We start from the raw sequence: 23,791 nt of genomic DNA, 5'->3' as shown, positions 1-23,791 counted from the left end.
CCTGGGCCGTCGGGCGGGGCCGTAGGGCGGGAACGGGGGCCAATGGGGGAGGCCGTTTCCACGCGCGGGACGAAGCCGTCGGCGGGCTCCTCTTAGCCCCGCCCACAGGTTAAGCCCCGCCCACGGGACACCCGGAAAGAGCCCGAGGTCGGTAGCCGCGCCGGGGCGGGGAGCGCGAGGCTGGCGCGGGAAGGCGTTTGCGGGCCGGGCTGCCCCTCCCCCGGTCTGTTTGTGGCCTGGCGGCACCCGAGCCCCTCCCCCGCCGTGCAGAGCAGTGACCGCAGCGGCGGCGTCGCGCGCGCGGGCGGGAACTGAGGCCGCGCCTCGGAGGTGGACAGGGACCGTTAACGCACCTCAGAGCTGCGGTGTCCGGCTCTCTGCCCACCGCGGCAGGCCTCGTCCACACGCACTCAAGCGGCACCGCTTTAATTCTGCCAGTGCCGTTACCGGGATACGGCGCCCTTCGGGCGGCTGCCCTGACAGCGGCGGCGTGCGAGTCCTTAGGCCGGTGCGCCGAGTTCCCACATGTGAGGGGGATAAACTGTCCGAGCATCAGGTACTTTTATAAGAGTGAGGCGACAGCCACATTAGGGGTTTCACCCGTCTAACTATTTCAGTAAAGGAAAAATGCCGCCCGCCGCCCCCAATCTACATCATTAAAATGGTACGAGATCTGTATGTGTAGAGCAGGCCTGAGGCAGCTGTTGCTGCGTCAGTTTACGCTCCGTTCACGTTTGACAGAATTAAAAAAAAAAAAAAAAGGCAGACACTCTGCAGAGTAAAGATGGCGTCTTGGCAGAGGGTTGGCTCAGCCCAAGCCCTGTGTATCTGGATATCAGGATAGTTGGCTTCCAGGAAATCACTGTCCTGAAGAGTCCAGAAGGTAGGTGTTGGGCATGTGTGGTGCTGTGGTGATAGGCTTTGTTGGGTTCATCTTTCTTGGGGTTTTGCTAAGCACCTGCCTTGCTTTGGGGTTTGTGGCTGTTCTGCTCCTGTGTGAGATTTGCAGGCTAAGGCTTGATGGATGCTCAGCATCAGAAGTTCCCAAGCTGTGGTTCCTCTAACACTCGCTGGTCACTGGGCACTGGTTCTTTATGTTTCTAGGTGAGCAATTGGAACAGCTGCACGGGGAGGTGAAATCAGAGCTAAAAGAGACAGGGCAACTAACTTCCTGCCAAAGACCAAAACATGTATTGTGTCAGAGTTAATAATACATAATTTTTTTCTTGCTGGGGCTTCACCATATGAGCAATTGCTGTGGTTGCCACATGAATATAACACTATTGCTACTCTTGCAAATTAATTGTGAATCACAGGACTGTGGTCCTTGCAGGAGGAACTCTACTAATGGAGTAAGAAGCCCCTCCATTCCCTTGATTTTTCAGGGCTGGAAAAACAGCCAGAGCTCTGTGAAAGATGACACAGATGTACCTTGCCACTGAGCCCTTCCTTCCTGTATGGATTGGCCCTACAGATGAGGACTGGGTCCTGGGGTAGTGAGAGGGAAGAGCTGGGGAACAGCTGCTGCCTGGCTCAAGCAGGGTCCTGGAGCCTGCAACAGAGCTTCTGGGGCAGTGGTCTTCTCCTTTGCCCCAGACAGAGCTGTTCTCTGACTCCTCCTCCGCCCCTTCAGTACTGCTTTGCCTGGGACCAGCAGCTGCACTTCCTGAGGCAGCAGGAGGTGGGGGTGGGGATAGTTGGGGGAAGTGCTTCTGGGTCCCCAGCAGAGGAGAAGTCCTGGTGCAGTGAGAGGGAAGAGTAATTAAAATAAAAATATATTATTTGTAGCTATTTGGACAATTATGAGATTTTAAAAGTAAATAATTTATTGTAATCACTGGATAACATTTCTGTAGTTAAAATTATACAAAGAAAACTATTTAAAATTATTGTTTATATGCTTTAAATGTGAATGAATTAGTTATTTAAAAATAATATTTAAGATTGAAAATATAAACACTGTACTGAGATGTAGAAAGCTCTGCTTGGGTGATCGTTTTCCAACAATTAGCAAGGTGGTTGATGTAAAGACATGTGTTGCAGTTCACATAAATCTTCACTGAAAAATCATTTGAAAACCTGATCCATAGGGAGAATGCTCTGTTTTTCTTTGGTGGTCTTTGTTCGGTTCCATTTTATAGTCCTTGTACAGTATATTCTAAAATAACAATGATTTTTTGTGTCTGAAGGTGAGGTTACAGCAGGATGGCAGGAAAATATGAGAGGGGGCAGAGGAGGGAGGAAGGCTGAAAAGGGAAATGTAGGGGGAAGGTAGGAAATGAGTCTGGGGACAATCAAGAATAATATGCAGTGGGGACTGGGGAGTTACCTAGTTTTAAGGGTGAAGAAAGGGCAAGGGGCCTCTACATCAGAGCAACCTGGGAGAGGTGAGCATTTTTGTGTACAATTAAGCATTGACTTTTCAACTTGAAATTCTCACTTACACACTGGAGAGGAGTTGCAGGGAGTTAAATCAAAAGATTTAAAAAATTATTTTTTAGTCTGTGTCATGATTTTTGATCTTTTGAGGTTGGCCATACACTGATGTTATGGGAGGAGCAGTGGGGCCTCTGCAGCAGGAGACACTATCTCTACTGAGATGGGACTGCACCATGTAACATTCTAAATTTGGCTCTGTACTATATCTCCCAGCATGCCCTCCTCCCCTGGTTACTGGGGCAGGGAGGGAGGGGGAAAAAGAGGGGAAGAGCAGAACTACAATCCCCAGCATGCTCTACTCTTCCTAGTTACAGGGTGTAGGGGGTGGCTGTTGTAAGGGGTTGGGGCTGTATCCCAGTAACAGTCAACGGGTATATGAGAAGAGGCTGTAGTGAGTTTCTCCCTATCCTGGGAGGGTGGAGTTGGGACTGGTGTCTTGCAAGGCTCCAAGTGGGTGTTTATAGGGTGGGGATGGCTCTGGTTCTGGCTCTGAGCACTATTTGTATCAGTCCTGCTTATGAGAGACCTTAGAACCATGCACGATAGTCCAGAGATAACTGCTTCTTGCCTTTCACAGTAAAGCCTTTCCTGTCCACCAGGTTTTCCTGCATTCCCTGCTCTTCTCTGAGGCCAGCTTGGTCCTTCGTCATGCAGAGGACAGGAAGGGAGTGACATTAGCACCTGCTGTGGCAATGGAAGAGTTCCGAAAGGCCTATGTTCAGTTATGTAAGGAGAGTGGTGCTCAGCCACAGGAGACAGTCCTACAGCAGCTACATGAGCTCCGGGAGGGGCCAGGACCAAGCCGCTTGGATTTTGCCACCCAGAGTCTTTCTGTGGACACATGCAGAGTTCTAGGGAAGCTTTTACAGGACGAGATCCTGTTTACGGAGATCATGCTGAGTGACTGCATGCTGAATGAAGAAGGTGGGACTCTCTTTGCCCACACTGAGAGACTTGCATGTGTGCTATGCCTCTGAACCATGAGATCTGGGAGTCAGGCTCACGCTGAAAGTCAAATTCTTAATCTTAAGGGAGTTGCTTTGAAGAGTGAATAAATGTGTGCTTGTGGGCAAAACTGCAGCCCCACGCACAGGGAATTAGATCCAGGATTCTTGCTAATAGGAATTTGTATGTTTGAATCTCCTGGCCTTACATTTACTCCTATGAACTAATCTGTCTCCGAGAGAATATTATCTAAGCCCAGATGAACCCACACGTTCTGTTTGCATTTTTTACTTTTTTACCTCACCAAGTTGTTTGAGCTTTGAAAGCTGATATATATTCTTATTTAACTAATCTTATCACAAAAGCAAAACTCCTTCATATGTTTCAACCAGTGATGCCAAGGTGGGTGGTGGGTCTTGTTCTGTTCAGGACCTGGGCCTGAGACGCTTACTGGGACCACATACAAACTATTTTGTGAGCATGAATAAAAGATCTGAGCCCCAGAAACTCCTTGCACTGCTTTCATGCTTAGTGAAAGTTAAGTGGACATGCTGAACACAATTAGGATGGAACTTTCAAATCTCAAACAATATTTTTATTCTCCAATCCCTCATTGCAAGGTGTATGAATGCATATGCAGGGATTTTAATTTTTGTGGGTGTTGATGTTAGGCAAAGGCTTTATCAGAAAAGTATGTCTTAAATATAGATCTGTACAGTCAGGCTTGGGCTCAGCTTTCTGGTTTCTGCAGAAAGGGGACTCACCACGGAGAATACTCTGCCTCAACCACTTAACAGTCTAAAACTGGGTTTCTGCCACTGCGTTGTCCCTGTAGAGCACAGCATGATCAGAGATCTTCAGGAGCGCACGTTAGTAAGAGGTAGGATTAGGGGGTGGTGGGAGGAAGCTGTTTGCATTTGGAACATGAGGTGTGACTCTAGCTGTGCTGGACTAATGAGGCCACAGGGTTGTTTGAAACTGATTGTGTGCTTTGGTGATTAACCTTGGTGCCCTGCTGCATATGCCAGAAGCACATTCCCTCTGCCTGGGAGGACTTGTCTGTCATACATTTCCACTCATACGGCATGTTTACACTGCAGCTGGTGGTGTAATTTCCAGCTCACGTAGACATACATGAGGTAAGTTTGATGGAGCTTGTGTGCTAAAAATAGCACCGTAATTGGGGCCACATGGGTAGCGGCTTGGACTAGCCACCTGAGTTCATACCTAAGTTCTCTGAGAGGGCTGGACTCGGGCAGCTATCCTGCGCTGCCACCAGTGCTGCTGCAGCTTTGCTAATATTTTTAGTATGCTAAGTTGATCAAAGCTAGCAAGTGTACATCTACCCAAGCTGGAAATTAGCCCTATAGCAGCAAGAGGAATTGTTGGCAGCTGCAGATGCTGAATTTACTTTCTGGTGGCTCAGGGGACTGGAAAAGAGACTTGGAGCCTTTACCCTCTCCATAAGAGCATACATAAGAGCGGCCATACTGGGTCAGACCAAAGGTCCATCTAGCCCAGTATCCTGTCTTCCAACAGTGGCCAATGCCAGGTGCCCCGGAGGGAATGAACAGATCACTATTTTCAGTGTGGGCCAAGTCAGTAGCAGCCAAATGCTGTGTGAGATCTCTGTCCAAATCCTAGAGGAGAAGCGTCTACATCACACAAACCACCCTATCAGCAGAGACCAAGGGCTGAATAAGCCATAGAGTCTGAAGTCCCCCCTCACTCTTAGAAGAGGGTTCTCCAGACCAAGGATGTGACCATACTGGCGGGGCTTGTGAGAAGCCTCTACCCGGGCTCTAGCTGGTCTGTGTGTAAAGAGAGGTCTCCAGGTCAGGTTGGCATTTTCCAGCAGCACTCAAGTTACTTGTCAATGAAATAGTTTCTCCCTGTTGCTACCTCTCCTTGACTGGGGGTGCCAGGGTCAAGAGGTGTTTACTGACACCTCATGTTCAGGTGCACGAGAGGGTTGAAGTCCTGTGTGAAATATAAATCACCTTCTTTTTTCTTTTACAGGGGTCAGACATCTGCTGAATGGACTTTGCTCCAACACCGTAGTAAAATCTTTGGACTTGAAGGTGACTTTATTTGACTTTACTTGAGCAACTCTTAGCACAAGACTTGGCCTTCAACACCGAGAAAGCAACTGAGGAGGGCACAGAGGTGCAGATCTCATGGGAATTTAGGATGGAAAGACCCGATGGTCCCATGCTGGCCACCAACAGAAGGGACCAGTGCAGAGTTGTTCCCTGTCACACATGTCCTAATGCGGTGTCCTGTCCATTGTAATTGCCTCATGTGATGGGACTCACAGCTCTCCTCTTGGGGAGACTGCTTGGTAGAACTCACGGGCGGGAAGGTTTTCCTAGTAATCCGTTGCTAAGGCCTTGTCTACATGCAGAAATTGCATACTTTTAATATAAAATTGTTTTTTAAACTGATTCATTTAAACTGGTGCAAACTCCTGTGGACACGTTTATTTTGGTTTAATAATGACTTAGTTCAGTTTACTTTAAAACTATTGCTAATTGACTATGAATGACATCTGTTTTAATCCGAAGTGTGTCCACATAGCCTTTTGCACCAGTTTAACTAAATCTCTTTAAAGTCCCACATTAACTACACTCTGATCTACACTTAAAATTCAGACTAACACGGCTACCACTCTGAAACTTAAAATTTAGATCACCTAGTATGTTGCTCAGGGGAGTGGAAATTCACACCGCTCAGCACTATAGTTAAATTGACCTAATCCTCAGTGTAGATGCAAATTCTTCTGTTGACCTAGCAACTGCTGCGTGGGAGGTGGATTAACTACACTGACGAAGAAACCCTTCCATCAGTGCAGAAAGTGTGTGCCCTGTGGCACTATAGCTCTGGTGCTCATCATGTAGACACTGCCTACAGCTGGTTCAACTTTCTCATAGAGACTAGCCCATCTTTACTTACTCATGGGCAATTATTGCTGTGTGTCTCCCTCTTAGCTACTGCTTGGTCAAGCTAGACATATTTAAGTCTTTTAATGTTTCAACATCAGTGAGGGAGTCCCCTGGTTATCTGAATTGCTCTTCTGTGAAGTCCCTCCAATTTATCAATATCTTTCTATTAACATGATATGGAGAACTGAACACATTATTATACCAGAATTGCATGTGAAAAGGACTATCTGCCCTGGGTCTATCATATGTTGCCTTTATGTATACAGCCCAAATTTGTGTTTAAAAAATACTAGCAAAGCAGAATCTGGGTTCTGATTGAGTACTACCTACACATACGCATTGCAACACTGACAACCAAGCTTGAGTTATGGGGTGTGTGTGTGTGTGTGTGCAGAACAGTGGGATCTGGAGCCCCTGGATAGTTCACACTTCCCACAGGTCCTCAGGGGACAGTGTTAACAAAAGATTTATTTAAAAAAACAAAAACAAAACATAAAGACAGCCTTCTGCTAGGACATGGTATCATTCTGAGTTAGTTCCCAAACCCATCCATCGTGCCTTGCTCTGCTGTCAGATGAGCCCTTCCTGGTGAAAAGTCGAAATGGCCACAAGATGCCAAGAGTCTGAGGCTACCTTCTTATCACAGGTAAATGACACCACAGTTTCCATATGGGAGGTATTTGGCTCCCCCATGTGGAAAGTGTTTCCCAGCACAGTAAGGCCAGGCAGCATTGTTTCTATTTGGCACTGTCACCGGCAGGATTTGTGCATTCCACACGGGGGCTGGAGAGCCCGGGTTTAGTGGGCAGTGTGCATGGGACCAGTGTTACCCACATGTGATAAATCATAACCACAACTCGGCCTTGGCACCACCCTGTGTATCAGGCGCGATGAAACGGGACACAGTAAGCCACTCACCTGCGGTATTTGTTTCAGGGGAATAACCTGCGAGCTCTGGGTGCTGAGGCTTTGGGGAAACTCCTGAGGCAGAACAAATCCATCAGAAGGTGAGGTGTAAAGTCACTTCCACCCGTCTGTCCACTCTGTACTGGGTGAGTGGGTGTGAGGGTTGGGGGCTTCCTTCTCTGCTGGACCAGAGCGGGGGTGGACACTTGAGAGCCTAGCTCATGAAAGCTTATGCTCAAATAAATTTGTTAGTCTCTAAGGTGCCACAAGTACTCCTTTTCTTTTTCCCTTCTCTTTGGAGTCTGGTCTTTGTTGGCTAGGGTGGGCCTGTGATTGGGTCCCCACAGGAGCTAAGCTGAGGCAGCCCCTTCAGCCTCTTGCTGTTCCTTGTTCCTAGGGATGTAGATTAACCTGTGACTCCTGTTTAACTTTCCCCTCAGCCTCACCTTGGAGTGGAACAGCCTGGGAATGTGGGAGGAGGGCTTTTCCCTCTTCTGCCAGGGACTAGGAGCCAACCGCTTCCTCCAGTGGCTGGATCTGCGCAATAACCAGATTAACCACCAGGGGGCAGGAGAGCTGGCCTTGGCTCTGAAATGCAATTCCAGCCTACGGGAGCTGGGTAAGAGCAACTCCCCTTCCTCAGGACTCGTTACCACTTTCAGGTAGTACCTGTGGCCTAAGCTCCCTCTAAGCTGCGCAGTCTCACGCAGCTGCCTGTTAAGCCCTGTGCACGGGCTTGCGGCTGAAGCGGGGAGAGATGCAGCATGAACCCCAAACCTCTCATCCCCGGCCCCACCCCAGAGCCCACACCCCCACCCGGAGCCCTCATCCCCCACATCCCAACCCTTTGCCCCAGCCCTGAGCCCCTCACCCCTGGCTCCACCCTCCTGCACTCCATTCCTATGCCCCAGCCAAGAGCCCCCCTCCCACACTCCAAACCCCTTGGCCCCACTGCATGAATTTTGTTATGTGCCCCAATATGGAGCACATAAATTGGGGCACATAAAATATTGGGGCACATAAAATTCATTCTGCACATGCATGGGAAAAATTAGAGGGAACATTGCCTGTGGCACTGCCTACCCATTTCCAGTCACTCCAGAGCTGTTCAGAGACTCTATGTCAGTGGCAGCCCTGGCAGCCGCTAGAGATTTCATGACTTAGATAAGCAGGGGCTAACCAGAAACTCTGGAGTGGAAGCACAGAGTCTAAATGTGGGTACCTGGTGCAGAAGCACCACCCTTGGGGTTGATGAGAAGAGCCATCCCCCCAGCTTATGACTGTCCTGTTCGTTTGAGACTCATGCATCTCATTCCAGGCCCTGAGGTTTTTTTGTGCAGATGCCCTGCTACCTCAAATAGACGCCTTGATAGAATTTCCCTTCCCCTCCCTAACTGGGCAGAGGCTGCTGCTGTGTTGTCTCTCTGCAGGGAGTTTCTTTTCTTTCAGACTAGAAGCAAGCTTCTGGGCTGGGCAGCCTCTCTAAGGAAGTTGGGTTTGTTGAGTAATGACGTGATGGGAACATCCTGCAGGCTTGTCTGGCTAGAATGCGCAGACTTGCGCAGATTTAGCAGTGTGTGCAGCGTTTATTGCAGGTCCTTCTGCAGGATGCTGAGAGGGTAGATGAAGTTGCATTTGCTATATGTTTGCACTGGCCATCACTTTCTCATTCCATCACTCTCAGATGGGTGAACCACACCAACTGGTGGCTTTATGCTGAGGCTCTTGGAGGGAGCTGACCCACTGTGCAGGGGTGCCATGTGTGAGGAATATATTCAATATGGCCTGATGGTGCTGGTGCAGTTGCCAGGGTGATGGTTTGTTGCCTCTCTAGATTTGCGTTGGAATAACATTGGGCTCCTGGGGGGCCGAGCATTACTGAGCTGTCTGCACAGCAACAAGACCTTGAGGAGGCTGGAGCTGGCTGGGAACAACGTCCCCAGTGACATCCTAAAGGCTGTGGGTATGTGGCCAATGTTGTGTGAGCAAGATGTGTGCATTCTTCTTCTCACCACAGGGATATGGATGGTGATGGGGCTGCTGCTATCTCAGAGGAGCCCCATGTCTCCCAGTCCATGACAGGAGCCATTTAGGGCCCTGCCTACTGGTAAGGAAGGAGCTGTGCTGAACTTGGGTACTGCAGGGAGCTGTACTGTGCTAAGGGGAGATATGTTGGAATTTTTCCAGTTCTGCCCTGCAGAGACCAGCTAGGGGAGGAGATGGTTGGGTTTGATTGAGTGCAATCTTGGAGTGTCATGTAAACAGGGAAGGGCTCCCCCTTCAGTGGGGCTTTGTATTGTTCCGTAGTGGCTGTGGTACAGTTTGGAAGTTGCCAAAAGCAGTTTCCACTGAGCTGCGTTACTGTGGGTTTTGGAGGCTATTTCTTTAACACAGAACACTTCCTTCATTCTATCCATTGCACCCATATTGTGGGAACAGTCTCCCTAAAGGGGGTCCATGGGGAGCCCACAGGGGTCTGGGTATCATCCTGCTGTAGAACCTCTCACTGCTCTATTGCTATGGAAATGTGCATATCTACTCTAGTTCTCTCTGTGTCAGAACAAGCCATGGATCATAACCAGGATCGCCAGACCATTCTCGCTGAGAACCACAGCCGGACACGCGTGCTCAGTAAGGAGGTGTTTAGTCTGAAGGAGGAGAAGGCTAAGCAGGTGAGTGGCCTCCTAATGCTTCAGCAGCTTGAATGTGGCAGCCATGGACGCTGGCTTTTCTGCGAATTGTCTTTGTAAAGTAGCACAGTACCAGGAATCCTGGCCCAAGGAGCCACTTGCACATACTGACGTGCTGCGTTCATACTTGCAGTAGGCATACAGCAGATTGGGGCTGGGTTGCCCTTGGGAGCAGATCCACCAGTAGGTAGATTAGATGCATTGGAAACATCCTCTGGTTGACACACTTGTCTTTGGGAGCCAAAGAATTTCAGTGGTTTCATTTCCATTCATCCTGTTCTTTCTCTTACTGGGACAGTTCAGTACTTACCAGTTTATGAAATTGTTAATACATGTGATTTCCACATCCTCTCTCTCCCTGTGGTACAAAGTCTCTGAGACAGAACACTAGCTTTGATCAATGATCCTAGTCAAGCCAGGTGGTGACACCCATCAGATCACCAGTTTGGCTTCTTCCAGTAGATCAGCTGGTGCTGCTCCCCATGCGGTCCCAAAGGGAGGGTAGGGAGAGGCAGGTCTAAATGCCACAAACTTATGCAGTTCACAGTGTGACTGATGTTTGTCTCATTCTCAGTTCCTGGATTTGATGGACACTATTGATAAACAGAGAGAAGAAATAACTAGGAGCAGCAGGTCAGTGAATCTCTTGGCTCCCTCCTCGCATAGGGGGAAAGATCAGGTTCTCAGAGGGAAGTCTGAGATGGAATGGGATGTTAATGTTTTTCTTTTCCCAATTCAGGACATCAGCAGCACGAGTTGGCCAGTTACAGGAAGCCCTGAATGAGCGGCAGTCTGTCATGAATTCACTAAAAGCCAAGTATGGAGGAAAGAATCTGCCCAGTTATTCCGTTGTATGAGAAGTAGGCTGTATTGATCAGAGATATGGAGAGAGGAGGGAGTACCTGGCTCACTATTTCAGTTGGTATTTTGTTAGCATCTAAAGGTCTGAATAAGGATCAGGGCCCATTGTACTGCGTGCTGCACAAATGTAGTAAACAGTGACTGCCCCAAAGAGCTTGCACGCTAGAAGAAGTAGCAGACAAGCAGGTGGGCTTAGGAGTGGGTCAAGGGGGACAGTGACAAGGCAGCCCATTGTGGGGATGGGCTCCCAGCAGTTTGCAGGCTGGAGAGATAAATGGACACTAATCATGTCAGTTTCCAGGGCACCTGGGAACTTGTTGCATTGGACAGACCTAGATGGAGAGGTCTGTGCCATGTGGCTGTGTCCACTTTTGAGGAGTGGCATGTGAGGTCTCACAGGAAAAGCGAGCACATTGTAAAGCCTGTGCCTGAAGCCCTCCCCCCAACAACAACTACACTTGCAAATCAGGGATCAGACTTGCTTCCCACGTGAAGAAACCATAAAAACAAATAAGCCCAAAACTTAAGTCAATATCAGCTGAACTCTCAGCTATCGAAGTGATGGGGGAATCCAACAATCATGTCAGTGAACCCCACTGGCCGCCTGCCTCACTGCTGTCAATTGGCAATTTCCCATCAGCATTGATCTCTGTGGAAGTGGATCTTGTACAGGGTTTTGAGGGAGGGTGGGTTGTGGCCTGACAGATGGATACAATACGGACATTCTGTGCATTAGTGGGAGAAGCTGAGAAACGAGCTGCAAGAGCTGGTATCACTGTTGAGTGGTTAAGTAGATGGGAAGCTCGGCCATGCAGAGCTGGCAGGAGGCAAGAGATGGGCTGTGCAGGGCTGGTATGGAGGAGAGGACATGGGCTAGGCTGTCCAGGGGTTGAGGACAAGCAGTCTGTCTTTGCAGAGTGGGAGGGAGTTGGCCCATTTGCTGTGTGTGTTTAAGGCCAGTTCTATACTACAGACTTCTGCCAGCAGAGCAGGGGTGTGGCGAGGTATGATTGTCACAGACAGTGAAGAGGGACCCAACAACCTAGGTGAGTGGGTACATGAAATTCACTGTTGAGAAATGCAATATATGGTGCAGGACATTGAAGGAATAAGTGGAGCTACTCAGGCCCCTTATTGGTATATAAATTAACTGTAACAACTGAAGAAAAAAGTTCTCTAAGTGTCCTGTAAACAGCTCAGCGATCACAATCAGATGCTTCTATTCAGCCTTTTTTACAAGAGCAAAATTGAAAGGCAACAAATTTATAACTGATGATAAATATTTTGTTCTTCGAGTGCTGCCCCTGTGGGTGCTCCATTCTAAGTGACAGTGTGTCCCAGCACCGTTGATTGGAGATCTTCGGTAGCAGTGCCTGGTCAGGATGCATGCGCTCAGCTGGTGTCTCGCGGTCTCGTTAGAATCTGCCTGAGCGTGCGCGTCCCACGCCCCCCTCGGTTCCTTCTCAACCATCCTCGGCTGAAGACGGGACTCGCGGCAGTGCTGATTCTCTTCCCTGGTCTCTCTAAGAAACAGTTGCAAAGAACATAGGAATAGTTGTTAGTAACATCCCAGTTGTTTCCCTTCCTTTAGAATAGTTACATAGTTTAGTTGCTTAGTTTTAAAAAAAAAAAAAATTAACTTTTTCGCCTCAGGTTTGTCTCCCGCTGAGACACTCTCCCCTGCCATTTCTAATTCATAATGCCCGGCCTTCAGGATTTAAAAAGTGTGTTTCCTGTCAGGACTCCATGCCAAGGTCTGATGGGCACTCACGCTCGGCAAAGTGCCTCGGCGAAACACACGTCCCCACAACGTGCCTCCACTGTACGAGCCTCAAGACCAGGGCTCGTTGCGACAGGGATCTGCGGCTTAAAATGCTATTAATGGAAAGATCTCTGCAGCCGCCTTCGGAGACTGGGAAACCCTCTCCTTCACATTTCCTGGCCAGATCGGAACCAATTGGGAGCGTGGTTTCACCCTCTCAGGAGCAGACGCAAGAAGCGCAACAGTCTCTGAGGAGAGACTTTAACAAGGGTAAAGGGTGTCCTGCGAGATCCTTGCCCTCTGTATTGACAGCGCAGAAGGCAGGCGCAGAAGGCTGTCACAACACCTCAGCCGCAGCTTCCGCGGAGCACAGAGGCAGGGACCCGATCTCCCGTACCAGGAAAGTCTCCTCGGCACCGGTCCACTTGGCACCAAACACAGACGCGGTGCCGACAGTGCTCTGCCCCGGTGCTGGGAAGAACGTCAGCACCGAGCCTGCCTGCCGCTCCGGCACCAGCAGTGGACCCCCTGCAGGGCACCTCCAAGTGACCCGCGAGACCGGAAAAACTCAGACTCAGTGATGCGCCTGAGCACAGATCATGCTCCACGCAGCCTTGGGAGCAGAAGCAGCAGTTTCTCAGTCAATGTGACCTCTCAGTGGCACCTGAGCCTAATTCCCCGCTCCTGGATATACAGGGCTCACTCTTCGAACAGCCGCTCTCCCCACCTGACTTGGCTATCTTCACTGATATGCCTGCAGAAGTGGAAACGTTTCTCCTTCTGGTGCTCTGTTGCTCATATAATCACCTAACACCCCCATACAGTAACCCTCCCTAACATCCTAGACTACCTTCTAAAATTGAAACAGGATCGACTCTTGCTCAGCTCCATCAAAGTACACCTGGTGGCACTTACCATCTTCCGTGACTTGTTAGAAGGCTACTCAGTCTTTACCCACCCCATCATAAAGTGATTTATCACGGGCCTACAAAATCTCTACCCGGAAATTTATCCAACGGCAGCTACATGGAATCTTAACCTTGTTCTTTGCGGTCTCATGAAACCTCCATTCGAGCCCTTGGCTACCTCCTCTCTTCTTCATATGTCCATGAAGGTGGCTTTCTTAGTTGCAATAACATCAGCAAGGAGAGTAGGAGAAATAAGCACCCTGATGGCCTATCCTCCCTACACCATCTTCTCCAAAGACAAAGTCACCCTGACACCACATCCTAAATTTCTCCGTAAGGTGATGTCCACCTTCAACCTTAACCAACCGATATACTTACCTACTTTCTATCCCAAACCTCACAAGACTCCTCACGAGGCAACTCTGCATGCTCTCGACGTCAGGCGAGCAATTGCCTTTTATTTAGACAGGACTATACCATTTTGTAAGTCCCCACAACTCTTTGTCTCCATTACCGAAAGATCGAAAGGTATGGCTATCTCTAGGCAATGCCTGTCCAAGTGGATCTTTGACTGCATCAGATCCTGTTACCGCATCCAAAATATTCAGCCACCCAAAGGCATTCAAACTCATTCCACTCGAGCCATGTCGACATCCATTGCCTTCCTACATAATATACCCATTCCTGACATCTGTAAAGCAGCTACATGGTCATCTGAACACACGTTTGCCAAACACTATGCTATCACGCAGGATACCATGGCAGACACCATAGTAGGCCATACAGTACTCTCTACAGTACTCACTGCCGCATCTCTAAAGTCCTGCCGACCATAGTGGGTACTGCTACACATTCACCTAGAGTGGAGCACCCACAGGGACAGCACTCGAAGAAGAAGGGGAAGTTACTCACCTTGCAGTAAAGGAAGTTCTTCTAGATGTGTGTCCCTGTGGGTGCTCCACTCCCTGCCCTCTCCCCTCTACTTTGGAGTACTAATATGATTTCTCCATGGTAGAGAAGGAACTGAGGGGGGCGCAGGATGCACACACTCAGGCAGATTCTAACGAGACTGAGACACCAGCTGAACACATGCGTCCCGACCAGGCACTGCTACCAAAGATCTCCAATCAACGCCGCCAGGACTCACCATCACCTAGAGTAGAGCACCCACAGGGACACACATCTCGAAGAACTTCAGTTACTGCAAGGTGAGTAACTTTCTCTTACACAATATAAAATTAGTCTGCTCAAATTCTTGCCACAAGTTTTCATTGCAGCCAGGAGCTTAGTAGGATTCCAAAAAGGATCGAGGTTTTAGAGTAGCAGCCGTGTTAGTCTGTATTCGCAGAAAGAAAAGGAGTACTAGTGGCACCCGATGCATCCGATGAAGTGAGCTGTAGCTCACGAAAGCTTATGCTCAAATAAATTGGTTAATCTCTAAGGTGCCACAAGTCCTCCTTTTCTTTTTGTGAAAAAGGATCCAGTATCTCTGGATAATGAGTAACATTAGACGTGATACAGATACATTAGGGGATACAAGTCCTTGTGCTTCAAGATCTGAGCTAACCACTAACTGATGAGGGGTAGGAAGGAACTGCCCCAATGAGCAAGTTATTCTGTAATTGCAAATTCCAGAGTTTCTTGCTCCTTCCTCTGAAGCAGCTGGTGCTGACCATTGTCTGAGACAAGAGATGGAGCTGGGAGGACCCCAAGCTGATCCTCTGGCTCTTCCTATGTTGCTGTGAGGTTGTGTCTTGCTGCATATCCTGTACTGTCCAGTGTAGAGAATTCACTGGGACTATGATATATTTTTGGGAGGACAAAGATTAAAATCTCATCTGTGCCTTCTGTTGTGTAGGCTGCAGATGACTGAAGCTGCATTAGCTCTGTCTGAGCAGAAAGTGCACAACCTGGGAGAGCTTCTGAGTGCCACAAAGCAGGAGCAAGCCAGCATGACCGAGTGCCAATTGAAGGAGCTCCGGCAGCAAAAACAGGTGGGCTGGATGGGGGCTGGTCAATATTAGATTGTGGGTGGCATTCTGGTTTGGGGTATCCGGGGATGCTGGATGGGATGAGAAGTCAGGTGGTTCCGTATATGAACTGCTGTGAACGGTGAAGGACAGAGTAGTGACTGTGGAGAATGATCTGTACTGTGGGTGGGAGAAAGTGATGGTGTTGGGCACTTGGGTTATTTTGAAGTGGTATTGGATGGCGGTGTGGGGCCTCAGGAGGTCTGGGATGGGGTTTCCTAATCCTGGGCTCCGTTTGCAGGAAGCTTCTGATCGGGAAACAAGCCTTCTCCAGCATCTATCTGCTGCCAATGAGAAAAACCTGCTTGTAAGAAACCAGGTAGGAGAGCCAAGCCTAGGCTGAAACATGGGATGGGGATAGGGAATTCCCAACATACTTTTCACTTTGCTAAGTGTGTGAAGGTTTCCAGACCCTTTCCTGTGCTCCCACTGCCTAGTGGCCATGCACAGCCAGCCACCCATCCCAGTGCTAGTGGAAGCAGAAGCTCTGTTTGTCTTCACTTCATGGTGGTAATTTCCATTCAGGTGGATGAGCTAGAGAGAAGGTGCAAAGCCCAGCAGGACCAGCTGTTCCAGGTGAAGCAAGATTTGATAAACACAACAGCAGAGCTGAAACTGCGAGTCGCGCAGGCAGAGGGTGAGTGGAGGAGCTGGGCAGCCAGGCCTGGGGGGAGTCAGAGAATTGAGTTATTAGGGAGCCAGACCCTGGAGTCCGAGCATAAAGATTTGTAGTGAGACATGTAATGTGAAGGGAAGGTGTGGAGTACCAGGGGGAAACCTTGGTTGATAATCCGCTCCCTTTTAACCTCCAGAACGCCTTGAAATGGAGAAGAAGAGATTTAAACAGGGCCTGGAAGATATGGAATCCCTTCGACTGAAAGAGGTAAGAGCAGCAACTGAACCAAGTCTCCCCACTGGCCTCTGGGCTACTGACCCCTTTGGTTTAGTTACTGGGACTGTTTGTTGATGTCAGGTGAGGATCCAGCAGCCTCTGGCTCATCCATGGGAACAAAAGGCCATTTATAAAAATAGAAACTCTTTCCAGTCAGCCTGAGGCCTGAGCCTGGCAGGAGAAATTGCAGGGCACCCTGCTGCTAGGCCATCCAGCAAAGTTCTGCAGCCCTCAGGAGTGTGCTGGGGTGTCAAAGAGATTTGTCCTTTGATCCTGTCTCCAGAGGGCAGTAACTGTGAACTCGTGGCGTCGTCATTTTTATCCTGAAAAAGATATTTTGCTGGAGCAAACAACAAAATGTCTCAAACACGCATTTGTGCAATTCAGGGCCAATGATCAGTGCTCGGCTCTTGTCATGTTCTAGGTGCAGTTCACACCAGTGAGAGGTTGTATCACTGTTGCATTATATATAACCTGAGTGCCTCAAAATGTTTCTGCTACTTGTGGCTCCCTGTCTGGGACATGCACACAGCCAGCATGCATTTGGTCTTCTGTGTGCTGTGGAGCTCTGATTCAACCATTTTGAATCGAACAGCCTGCCTGCAGTTATCACAGACATGCTTTTGTCTTTATCAGACTTGTTTAATGTTAGCAGGTGACCCCAACATCACCCCCAGTCCTGAACTTCCCCAGACCTGTGTGCTCTGAAATGTCCACCCCTCTCCTGCAACATTCAGAGGAATAATAAGATCTGTTTGCTCCTTTAAGGAGATCAAACCCACCAGCTTGTCAAATTACCCAAAGTTCACTTTCACTGTAGTACAAACACAGCTGGCTTAGAGTAATCGTAAAACAAGTTTATTAACAAAAGAAGACAGGATTTTAAGTGAGTTCAAGTGTAAGAGATAAAGTTAGAAATGGTTACAAGAAAATAAAAGTGAAAATACACATCTACAAGCCTAAAACTGAATCTAGCAAGGTTTGGTTTGAGGCATTGTTCAAGAAGCTTTTCTCGCCCACAGTCTTCCTCAGTGGCTGACCTTCTCAGTCAGGATCTCTTCCAGAAGTCCAAAGATGCTGATTTCTTTATCTTCTTGGGTGAAAGAGAGAAGAATTTTCTGCCCCTTTCTTTTATAGTCCAGTGAACCTTTGTAATGGATTCTTCTGAAGGTTACTCCTCAAAGTAAAGTTTATTTAAATGGTGAGGAAGTGACATGCAGCTTGCAGTCTGGTGGTGAAGGAGGCCCCATGTTTTGTTGTTGGTTTTGTTTTGTTTTAAAATCCTGCTCGTGTTTGCAGGAAACCAAACAATTCGCATTTTTACCAATCTCTCCTCCCACCCCATGCTGTCGTGAAGGTTCTGTTTACTACCTATATGTAAACTGAGGTAAGCACACCTTGCTTTGTTTAGGGTAGGCCTGTTTAACAACTTTGGCCCTGGCAGGGCTATCTGGTTTTGAACAAGTAACATCATACAGGGGGAATTCATAACTTTATGTATAATGTTGCTACATATATTTTACCATGATATTGACTAGTGAGTTATTTATTTTCAAATGATGCTTCACAAAATATATTTTGGACCAAGATTATTGCAGTAGTGTGTATGGTGCGAATACAGGGTGCTTAGAGTCCCAGCTCTATTAGCAGTTCCTCCCTGGGATTTGGGGACTGATTCTCCACTGGCACAGGCAGTGATGAGGAGGCTGTGATCAGATCTGGATTGAATTTGGGTCTCTCAAAACTAAAACCTTCCAAATTGTTCTTGGGTGTGTGTGTAAATCTCATGAGAGATCTGTTTCAGGAAGACCTCATCCCATATCCCAACTGGAGCCTGGGCCTTTCCCGGTGTTTGGCTCCAGTCCAGGACCAAACTACAGGGTGGTCTGAGCTTCTGGGAGTTGACTCCAACTCCCTTTCTCCAGAAATGTGGGGGAATTTGTATGCAAAGCTATGGCTTCCTATTAAAGGCATTGCTGCTCAGTTTTGTTTGAGCCTCACAGAAGAGTGGTGTTGGGAAAGGAGGAAGCTTTGTTTGCTCTTGCCAGTAGCTGGCTAGAGAGGAGTGTGCTATTCTCAGTGCTGGGTGACTGCTGTATCTCAGGAATAACAAGGTGCCAGAAACCCACTGGAATGGCTCCTGCTGCTTTGCAGGTGGATCACATGACACATCACATGGAGGCAAGTGAGCATTCCATGCAGGAGAGAATCCAGAGGCTGGAAGCCACCCGGATTGGGCTGGAAGAGGTGAGAGCGAGTGGTCCGGGTGCATGTGTGTCTGGGAGTCATTGGTTGTCGTGGAGTTGCAGTGGCAGGAATGTGCTGCCAATATTTTAACAAGGGGCTTCTACAAAATTTGCCACTGCTGGGCTGTGACACTCACTGTGTTGTGGGGCGTGGGGGCTGGGGCAGAGATGAGAAGACAAGGGAACTGAGGCATCTGTTCATTTGATATCCCATTTAAACAAAAACTCTTTCTACTGGATAGTGGTGGCGTGAGGTCAAACAGAGTCCTGGATCAGAAACTAGGTAAGATAGCAGGGCTTGGGCACGCAGTCGGGAATTAAACGTTGCCTACAGCAGTGATGTATTTGCCTATGGGCTAAGGCCCATGGAGAACAGCACCTCAGGGGAAGGGCTTCCTTAGGAGACAGAGAGAAGGGACACAGATTTTATATCAAATATCCTATTTTCATTTTGATTTGACTATCAGGTTTTTCAACCCCCGTGCCCCTCCTGGCTGTAGCTCCCTGGCCCTGGAACAATGTGTCTGGTGCATTCCCACCTGCACCTGAAGCTTGATCTGTGAATCAAATGACTGACCCAGGCAGCCTCAGGGTGGGGGATGCCTTTTGCTCCCTGCCCCTAAGGGAAAGGATGTGGCTGCATCACTTTTAGCCCTGTCCCATCTGTGGCCTGAAGCTGCATGATATCACGGCTGGAATGTGTGTGTTGTGTGTGTTTGTGATAGGAGCTGAGCCGAGTCAAAGCAGCGGCATTTGCTGAGCGAGGTCAGGCAGAGGAGGAGTTAATCAAAGTCCGGGGCCAGGCCAGGCTGGAAGAGGTAAGACCGTGACCCAGCTGCTGGGCCTGTCGGTGGAGGTGGGAGCAGATTTATCTTTCCAGCATGTGTCTTTCTCCAATATCTGTTCAGTAACTTGTTCTTCTTGGTCTTGTTATCCTAATTATTGACTGAGTCATGAGGGGGAGTTACCCTGAGATGTCTGCATCAAGCTATATCAGCACTTTCCATACCAAGTTGTCTCAAAACCCTCACCCCTGTCCCCAACAGCCCAGCGCCTTCCAACTCATTACATACAGAATTAGTGGTTATGGTGTAGTAGGGTGTCATTCTAACTGCTTATGCTCAAGGTCCTGGCAGACAAGTGGATCCCTCCGCTGCTATGTTTCTGCAGGCTTCATGTGCTGCTGCAGTTCTCTAGGCTCGGTAGAATTTTTCTTGTATGGCTATTGTTGTTGGACAAGAAATGTTACTTTCTAGACTTGAAACCCGTGGAAACCACAGTGAGACCAGCATGCAGGGTGAGGTGCCCCTTGTGTGGCACAGAAGTCTTCCTCAGGATCCAGACCTCTTCTAGCACCTTACATCCCAAGCTAAAATGCTTTATGAGCTTATAAATACACACACACCCCCTCACACTTCACCACTGCATAAGTGCTGTGATGTCTGAGGTGGGATGCAGCAGCTGAATAATCAGATACAGCAATGCTGCCCAGCCATTTAGGACAGGAAGTGAAGAAGAATGCTGTGTCAAACTGAAATGAACCCAGGCTATTGGATGTAAATACCAGAACTGGGGCTCGTCCAGGACTCTGGTGTTAACGGTCCTACCCCGTGAAATGCCCATTGGGATCTTCAGTGGGTGGTTAGGGCCTTGCTTTTACAACTCCTCCAAAAGGCAGCCCTTCCACCAGATCATTGTCTCCATCATCAGAAAGAGGCACTGGCCCCTGTTCAATTCAAGAGAGGCGTGTCCCTTGGTGACTCCCTGCCACCACACACTGCATAATTTCTGCTTCCCATCCAAACACTTGCTAGGCCAGTCACTGCTCGTGACCCTGGGCTGGGGAGAATCCTCTTACAGGAGGCCGAGAAGCTACGTGCTTGTGTTTTACAGCAACAGCGCCTGGATCACTTGGAAGAGAAGCTACGGCTGATGACACAGTCACGTGATGAAGCTCAGAACTACTGCCTTCAGCAGAAGCAGGCAGTGGGAGAGGCACAGGCCAAGGTCGGCCAGATGACCCTGCAAACCGAAGGGCTCAAGAGGCGCATGGAGGAACTACAGCAGGTACTAGGGCAGTAATTGATGCAGAACTGTATGCTGAGGTTGCTGGTCTCTCATGTCCTGTGTATGCTAGGACCTGAGTGGCAAGGAGCAGGAGAAGGTGGCTGAGGTGAACAAAGTGAGAGTTGAGCTGCAGGAGCAGATTGGACACCTGCAGGCTGAAAGGACAGCACAGGAAGGGCTGAAAGAGAAGATTGCTGCCCTGGAGAGGCAATTGAAAGGTGATGGACGTGGGGGTTGGGGGTTATATACAGCATCTCTCTTACAGACTGCAGGGAGTAGTATGAGGTGTCATGTCATCTCTAGTCCCGCTCCATGGTCTAGAGAGTCTGGGGCCGAATGGTACCTGCTGTTACCCTTGACGATACCACCTCATATTTCTTTCCTGCCTTCCAGTTGCTCTACAGATAGCGATGAATTAAACTGCACAGGAGCCTCTGGAAGTGTCTCAGGATTCTTATCCCCATTTTACAGATGGGAGGCTGAGGCTCAGAAGTGAAATGCCGTGCTCAAGTTCACACAGCGGGGGGGGATAGAACCAAGGTCTCTTGACCCTCAGTCCTATGAGCATGATACCACATCTGCACACAAATGCCCCATCAGTGTCTTGTTGGGCCCACTAGATAAAGCTAGAGGTAAAGGCCTCCAGCAGTCTGTGCGGTGTGTGTGTGTCACCACTCTGCCTCCACAGGCATACTCCCACTACAGCAGGTTATTCCCTGGTACTGACCCCCTGAGCCAAAGGACACACCCACTCCCTATGCTAACATGGTTCTTTCTGCCCAGTGTTATCAAGTAACCACCGAGAGGCCCTGCTGGATAAAGAGAGTGAAATCTCTACTCTCCAGGAAAAGCTGAGGATGAAAGAGGCTGAGATCTCCAGGATGAGGGAAGAGGAGGCCCAACGAGCTAGTTTCCTGCAGAACGCCATCATGGCCTATGTGCAGGGCTCTGCCCTTGGAGCCCTCAGCCCTAGGAAATGAGCATGTCCGAAGGAATCCCAGGTGCCTGCTGTCAGGAATAGGGGGGCGTGATCTGTGTGCAGCTCCTTCTTCCGGAGCAGGCCTGGTTTCTCAGGAGAGTGGTGTTACTCCTCTCAGAAGCACAAGGGGGTCACAGACACAGAATCCCTCAGGCCATTCAGAAATTCTGCTGCTGACAGCAATGAAGTCTGAAGAAAGCAACTAGCCAAGGCTGGGGTTAGGGATAGCCAGGACTGAGTTCTCCCACTTCACCGTGTTAGACTCTGTCCACAGTAGAACCTGTAACAGCCTTTGAAAACAGTTTTTATGTCCTGTCACACAACGTAAGTCTATCTGTATCTGCCCCACACACTGATACTAACCATGTTGTAGGAGCCTGGGAGAGAGGTGTCCGCCTGCAGCACTAATTTGGATGCTATGGCTGTTCACAAAGAAAGTCTTGTCACCGCTCGACAGGGGAACTGTCAAAAACAGATCCCATGCTTGGGAGCCATCTGTGTCACTCTAGGCAAAGTACAGTGAGCACAGATACTACGGTAATGGGTGACACAGACATACTTGTAATAAATAAAATCAGCTATGCTGGCAGGTGACTGCAGAACCAGGCTGGATAATGAATTGTTAGCTATGGCTGAAGCCCCTACAGTCCTAGTTGATACTGAAAAGTAGGGAAGATCCTGTCCTTGCTCAGTATAAACCACTGTCCTAAACTGGGGCCTCTTTAACAAGACAGTGGCAGAGAACAGCATTTAGTTCCACATGGTGGGGGAGTCACAGTGGATCCTACTAAAGTGACAAGCTGCAAAGAATGAACTCCTGGCTCCAGAAGGTCCCTGAGCTGTGCAGTGCCTATTTCCTTGGCTTTGAACTGGTGAAGAGGGTGTGAGTTGTTCTTTCCATTGCTATAGTATTTCAGAAAATAATGTGTAGGAGATGGTGAATGATTTTATATTAATTTTAATGCACATTTTTAAAATGAAGATGAAAGTGAAGTATGTGTCCTTCTCTCTGGGTCTAGGGGTTGATTTGTTTTCATGCTTTGTTTTGCAGGGTTTATTTTAAAATAAAGAGCTTTTGCATTTTGTTATAATACTGAGCAATCATTGGTTGCATGCTTTAACAAATTTGGGAACTCTAATGTTTGTTCTTAACTGTTGTGTTGATCTCTGTAATGTGCTTCCTGCAGGGAGACCCTCTGGGGCTGGCCAATAAACAGGGGGCAGCTGTATGGAGAACTAGCTGAGGGCATCTAGAGGTTAGAGATTTAGAGCACAGCTAAAAACAGAAGGGGCCTGGAATTAAACCCCCAGGGTGGTTGCTCAGCTCCAAGTCTCTCCTTGAGACCCAGGAGAGGCCCATGGACAGCAGCTGTACAGTAGCTGTAATTGACTGAGAGGCCAGAGCCTCAGCTGCTCAAAATGGAAAAACTGGTTTCTGAGAGTTTTTGTAGATGGTCAGATTAAAGGAGAAGCCCTTTGTATTGGGGGTGGCCTCCCCACATGATGCTTCTCAAGGTATGTCTACTCTGTAATAAAAGATCCATGGCCATGGCTGGCCCAGCTCAGCTGACTTGGGCTCATGGGACTCCGGCTGCGAGGTTAAACAATTCAGTGCAGATGCTCAGGTTCAGGCTGCCACCTGGGTTGTGAAACCCTGTGATGGGGGTGGGTGTCAGAGCCCAGGCTCCAGCTTGAACCTGGATGTCTAAAACTGTAAGTTTTAGCCTCACAGCCCAAGCCTTGTGAGCCCAAGTCAATTGACCTGGGTTCTGAAACTCGATGCCGTGGGTTTTTTATTGAAGTGCAGATGTACCCTAAGTTCTTGGCAGAATATTGTTGGATTTAGAGGAATCTAAAAGTCTCATCTCTGGCGGATTCTCACTCCTGCATCTTTGCTGCTGAGCACAAGATGGCTGGAACTTCTCCAGCCAAACACATTAGGGGGAAACTGCAATAGCAGTTCCATAGTGGAGGTTGCATTGTTACTACCTTTTAAAGCTTCCTGACCCTGGAGGCCATTAGTAACAAAACAGAATGAACCAGACCAGCTGCGGTGCAACACCCCTACACTGTCCTCCCAAGCAGAATTAGAGGTAACTTTCTTTTCATTATCTGTTTGTTCTA

General features: G+C 48.7%; 1 protein-coding gene across 8 annotated transcripts; it reads left to right on the top strand.

The window, feature by feature from the left end:
* Positions 1 to 7: 7 nt before the first annotated feature.
* On the top strand, positions 8 to 22,768 carry LRRC45 (leucine rich repeat containing 45). Of its 8 annotated transcripts, none has more exons than XM_073310665.2 (19): positions 8 to 147; positions 3,039 to 3,363; positions 4,136 to 4,264; positions 5,404 to 5,465; positions 7,263 to 7,333; positions 7,673 to 7,851; positions 9,067 to 9,195; positions 9,792 to 9,904; positions 10,497 to 10,555; positions 10,662 to 10,739; positions 15,312 to 15,447; positions 15,725 to 15,802; positions 16,009 to 16,120; positions 16,296 to 16,366; positions 18,530 to 18,622; positions 19,347 to 19,439; positions 20,515 to 20,688; positions 20,759 to 20,906; positions 21,472 to 22,768. In XM_073310665.2, the coding sequence occupies exons 2-19, from the start codon at positions 3,132 to 3,134 to the stop codon at positions 21,666 to 21,668; spliced, it is 2,154 nt and encodes a 717-aa protein (XP_073166766.2). In that variant the 5' UTR covers positions 8 to 147; positions 3,039 to 3,131; the 3' UTR covers positions 21,669 to 22,768. The 8 variants fall into 8 exon arrangements, with proteins under 8 accessions (XP_073166766.2, XP_073166765.2, XP_073166762.2 ...); XM_073310664.2 differs by lacking the exon at positions 8 to 147 and adding an exon at positions 155 to 556; XM_073310661.2 differs by lacking the exon at positions 8 to 147 and adding an exon at positions 155 to 664.
* The last annotated feature ends 1,023 nt before the right edge of the window (positions 22,769 to 23,791 follow it).

The sequence above is a fragment of the Lepidochelys kempii genome, chromosome 14 (genome assembly GCF_965140285.1).
Source record: "Lepidochelys kempii isolate rLepKem1 chromosome 14, rLepKem1.hap1, whole genome shotgun sequence".
In the NCBI taxonomy this organism is placed as follows: Eukaryota; Metazoa; Chordata; order Testudines; family Cheloniidae; genus Lepidochelys; species Lepidochelys kempii.
This window is presented reverse-complemented; position numbering and strand designations above follow the sequence as displayed.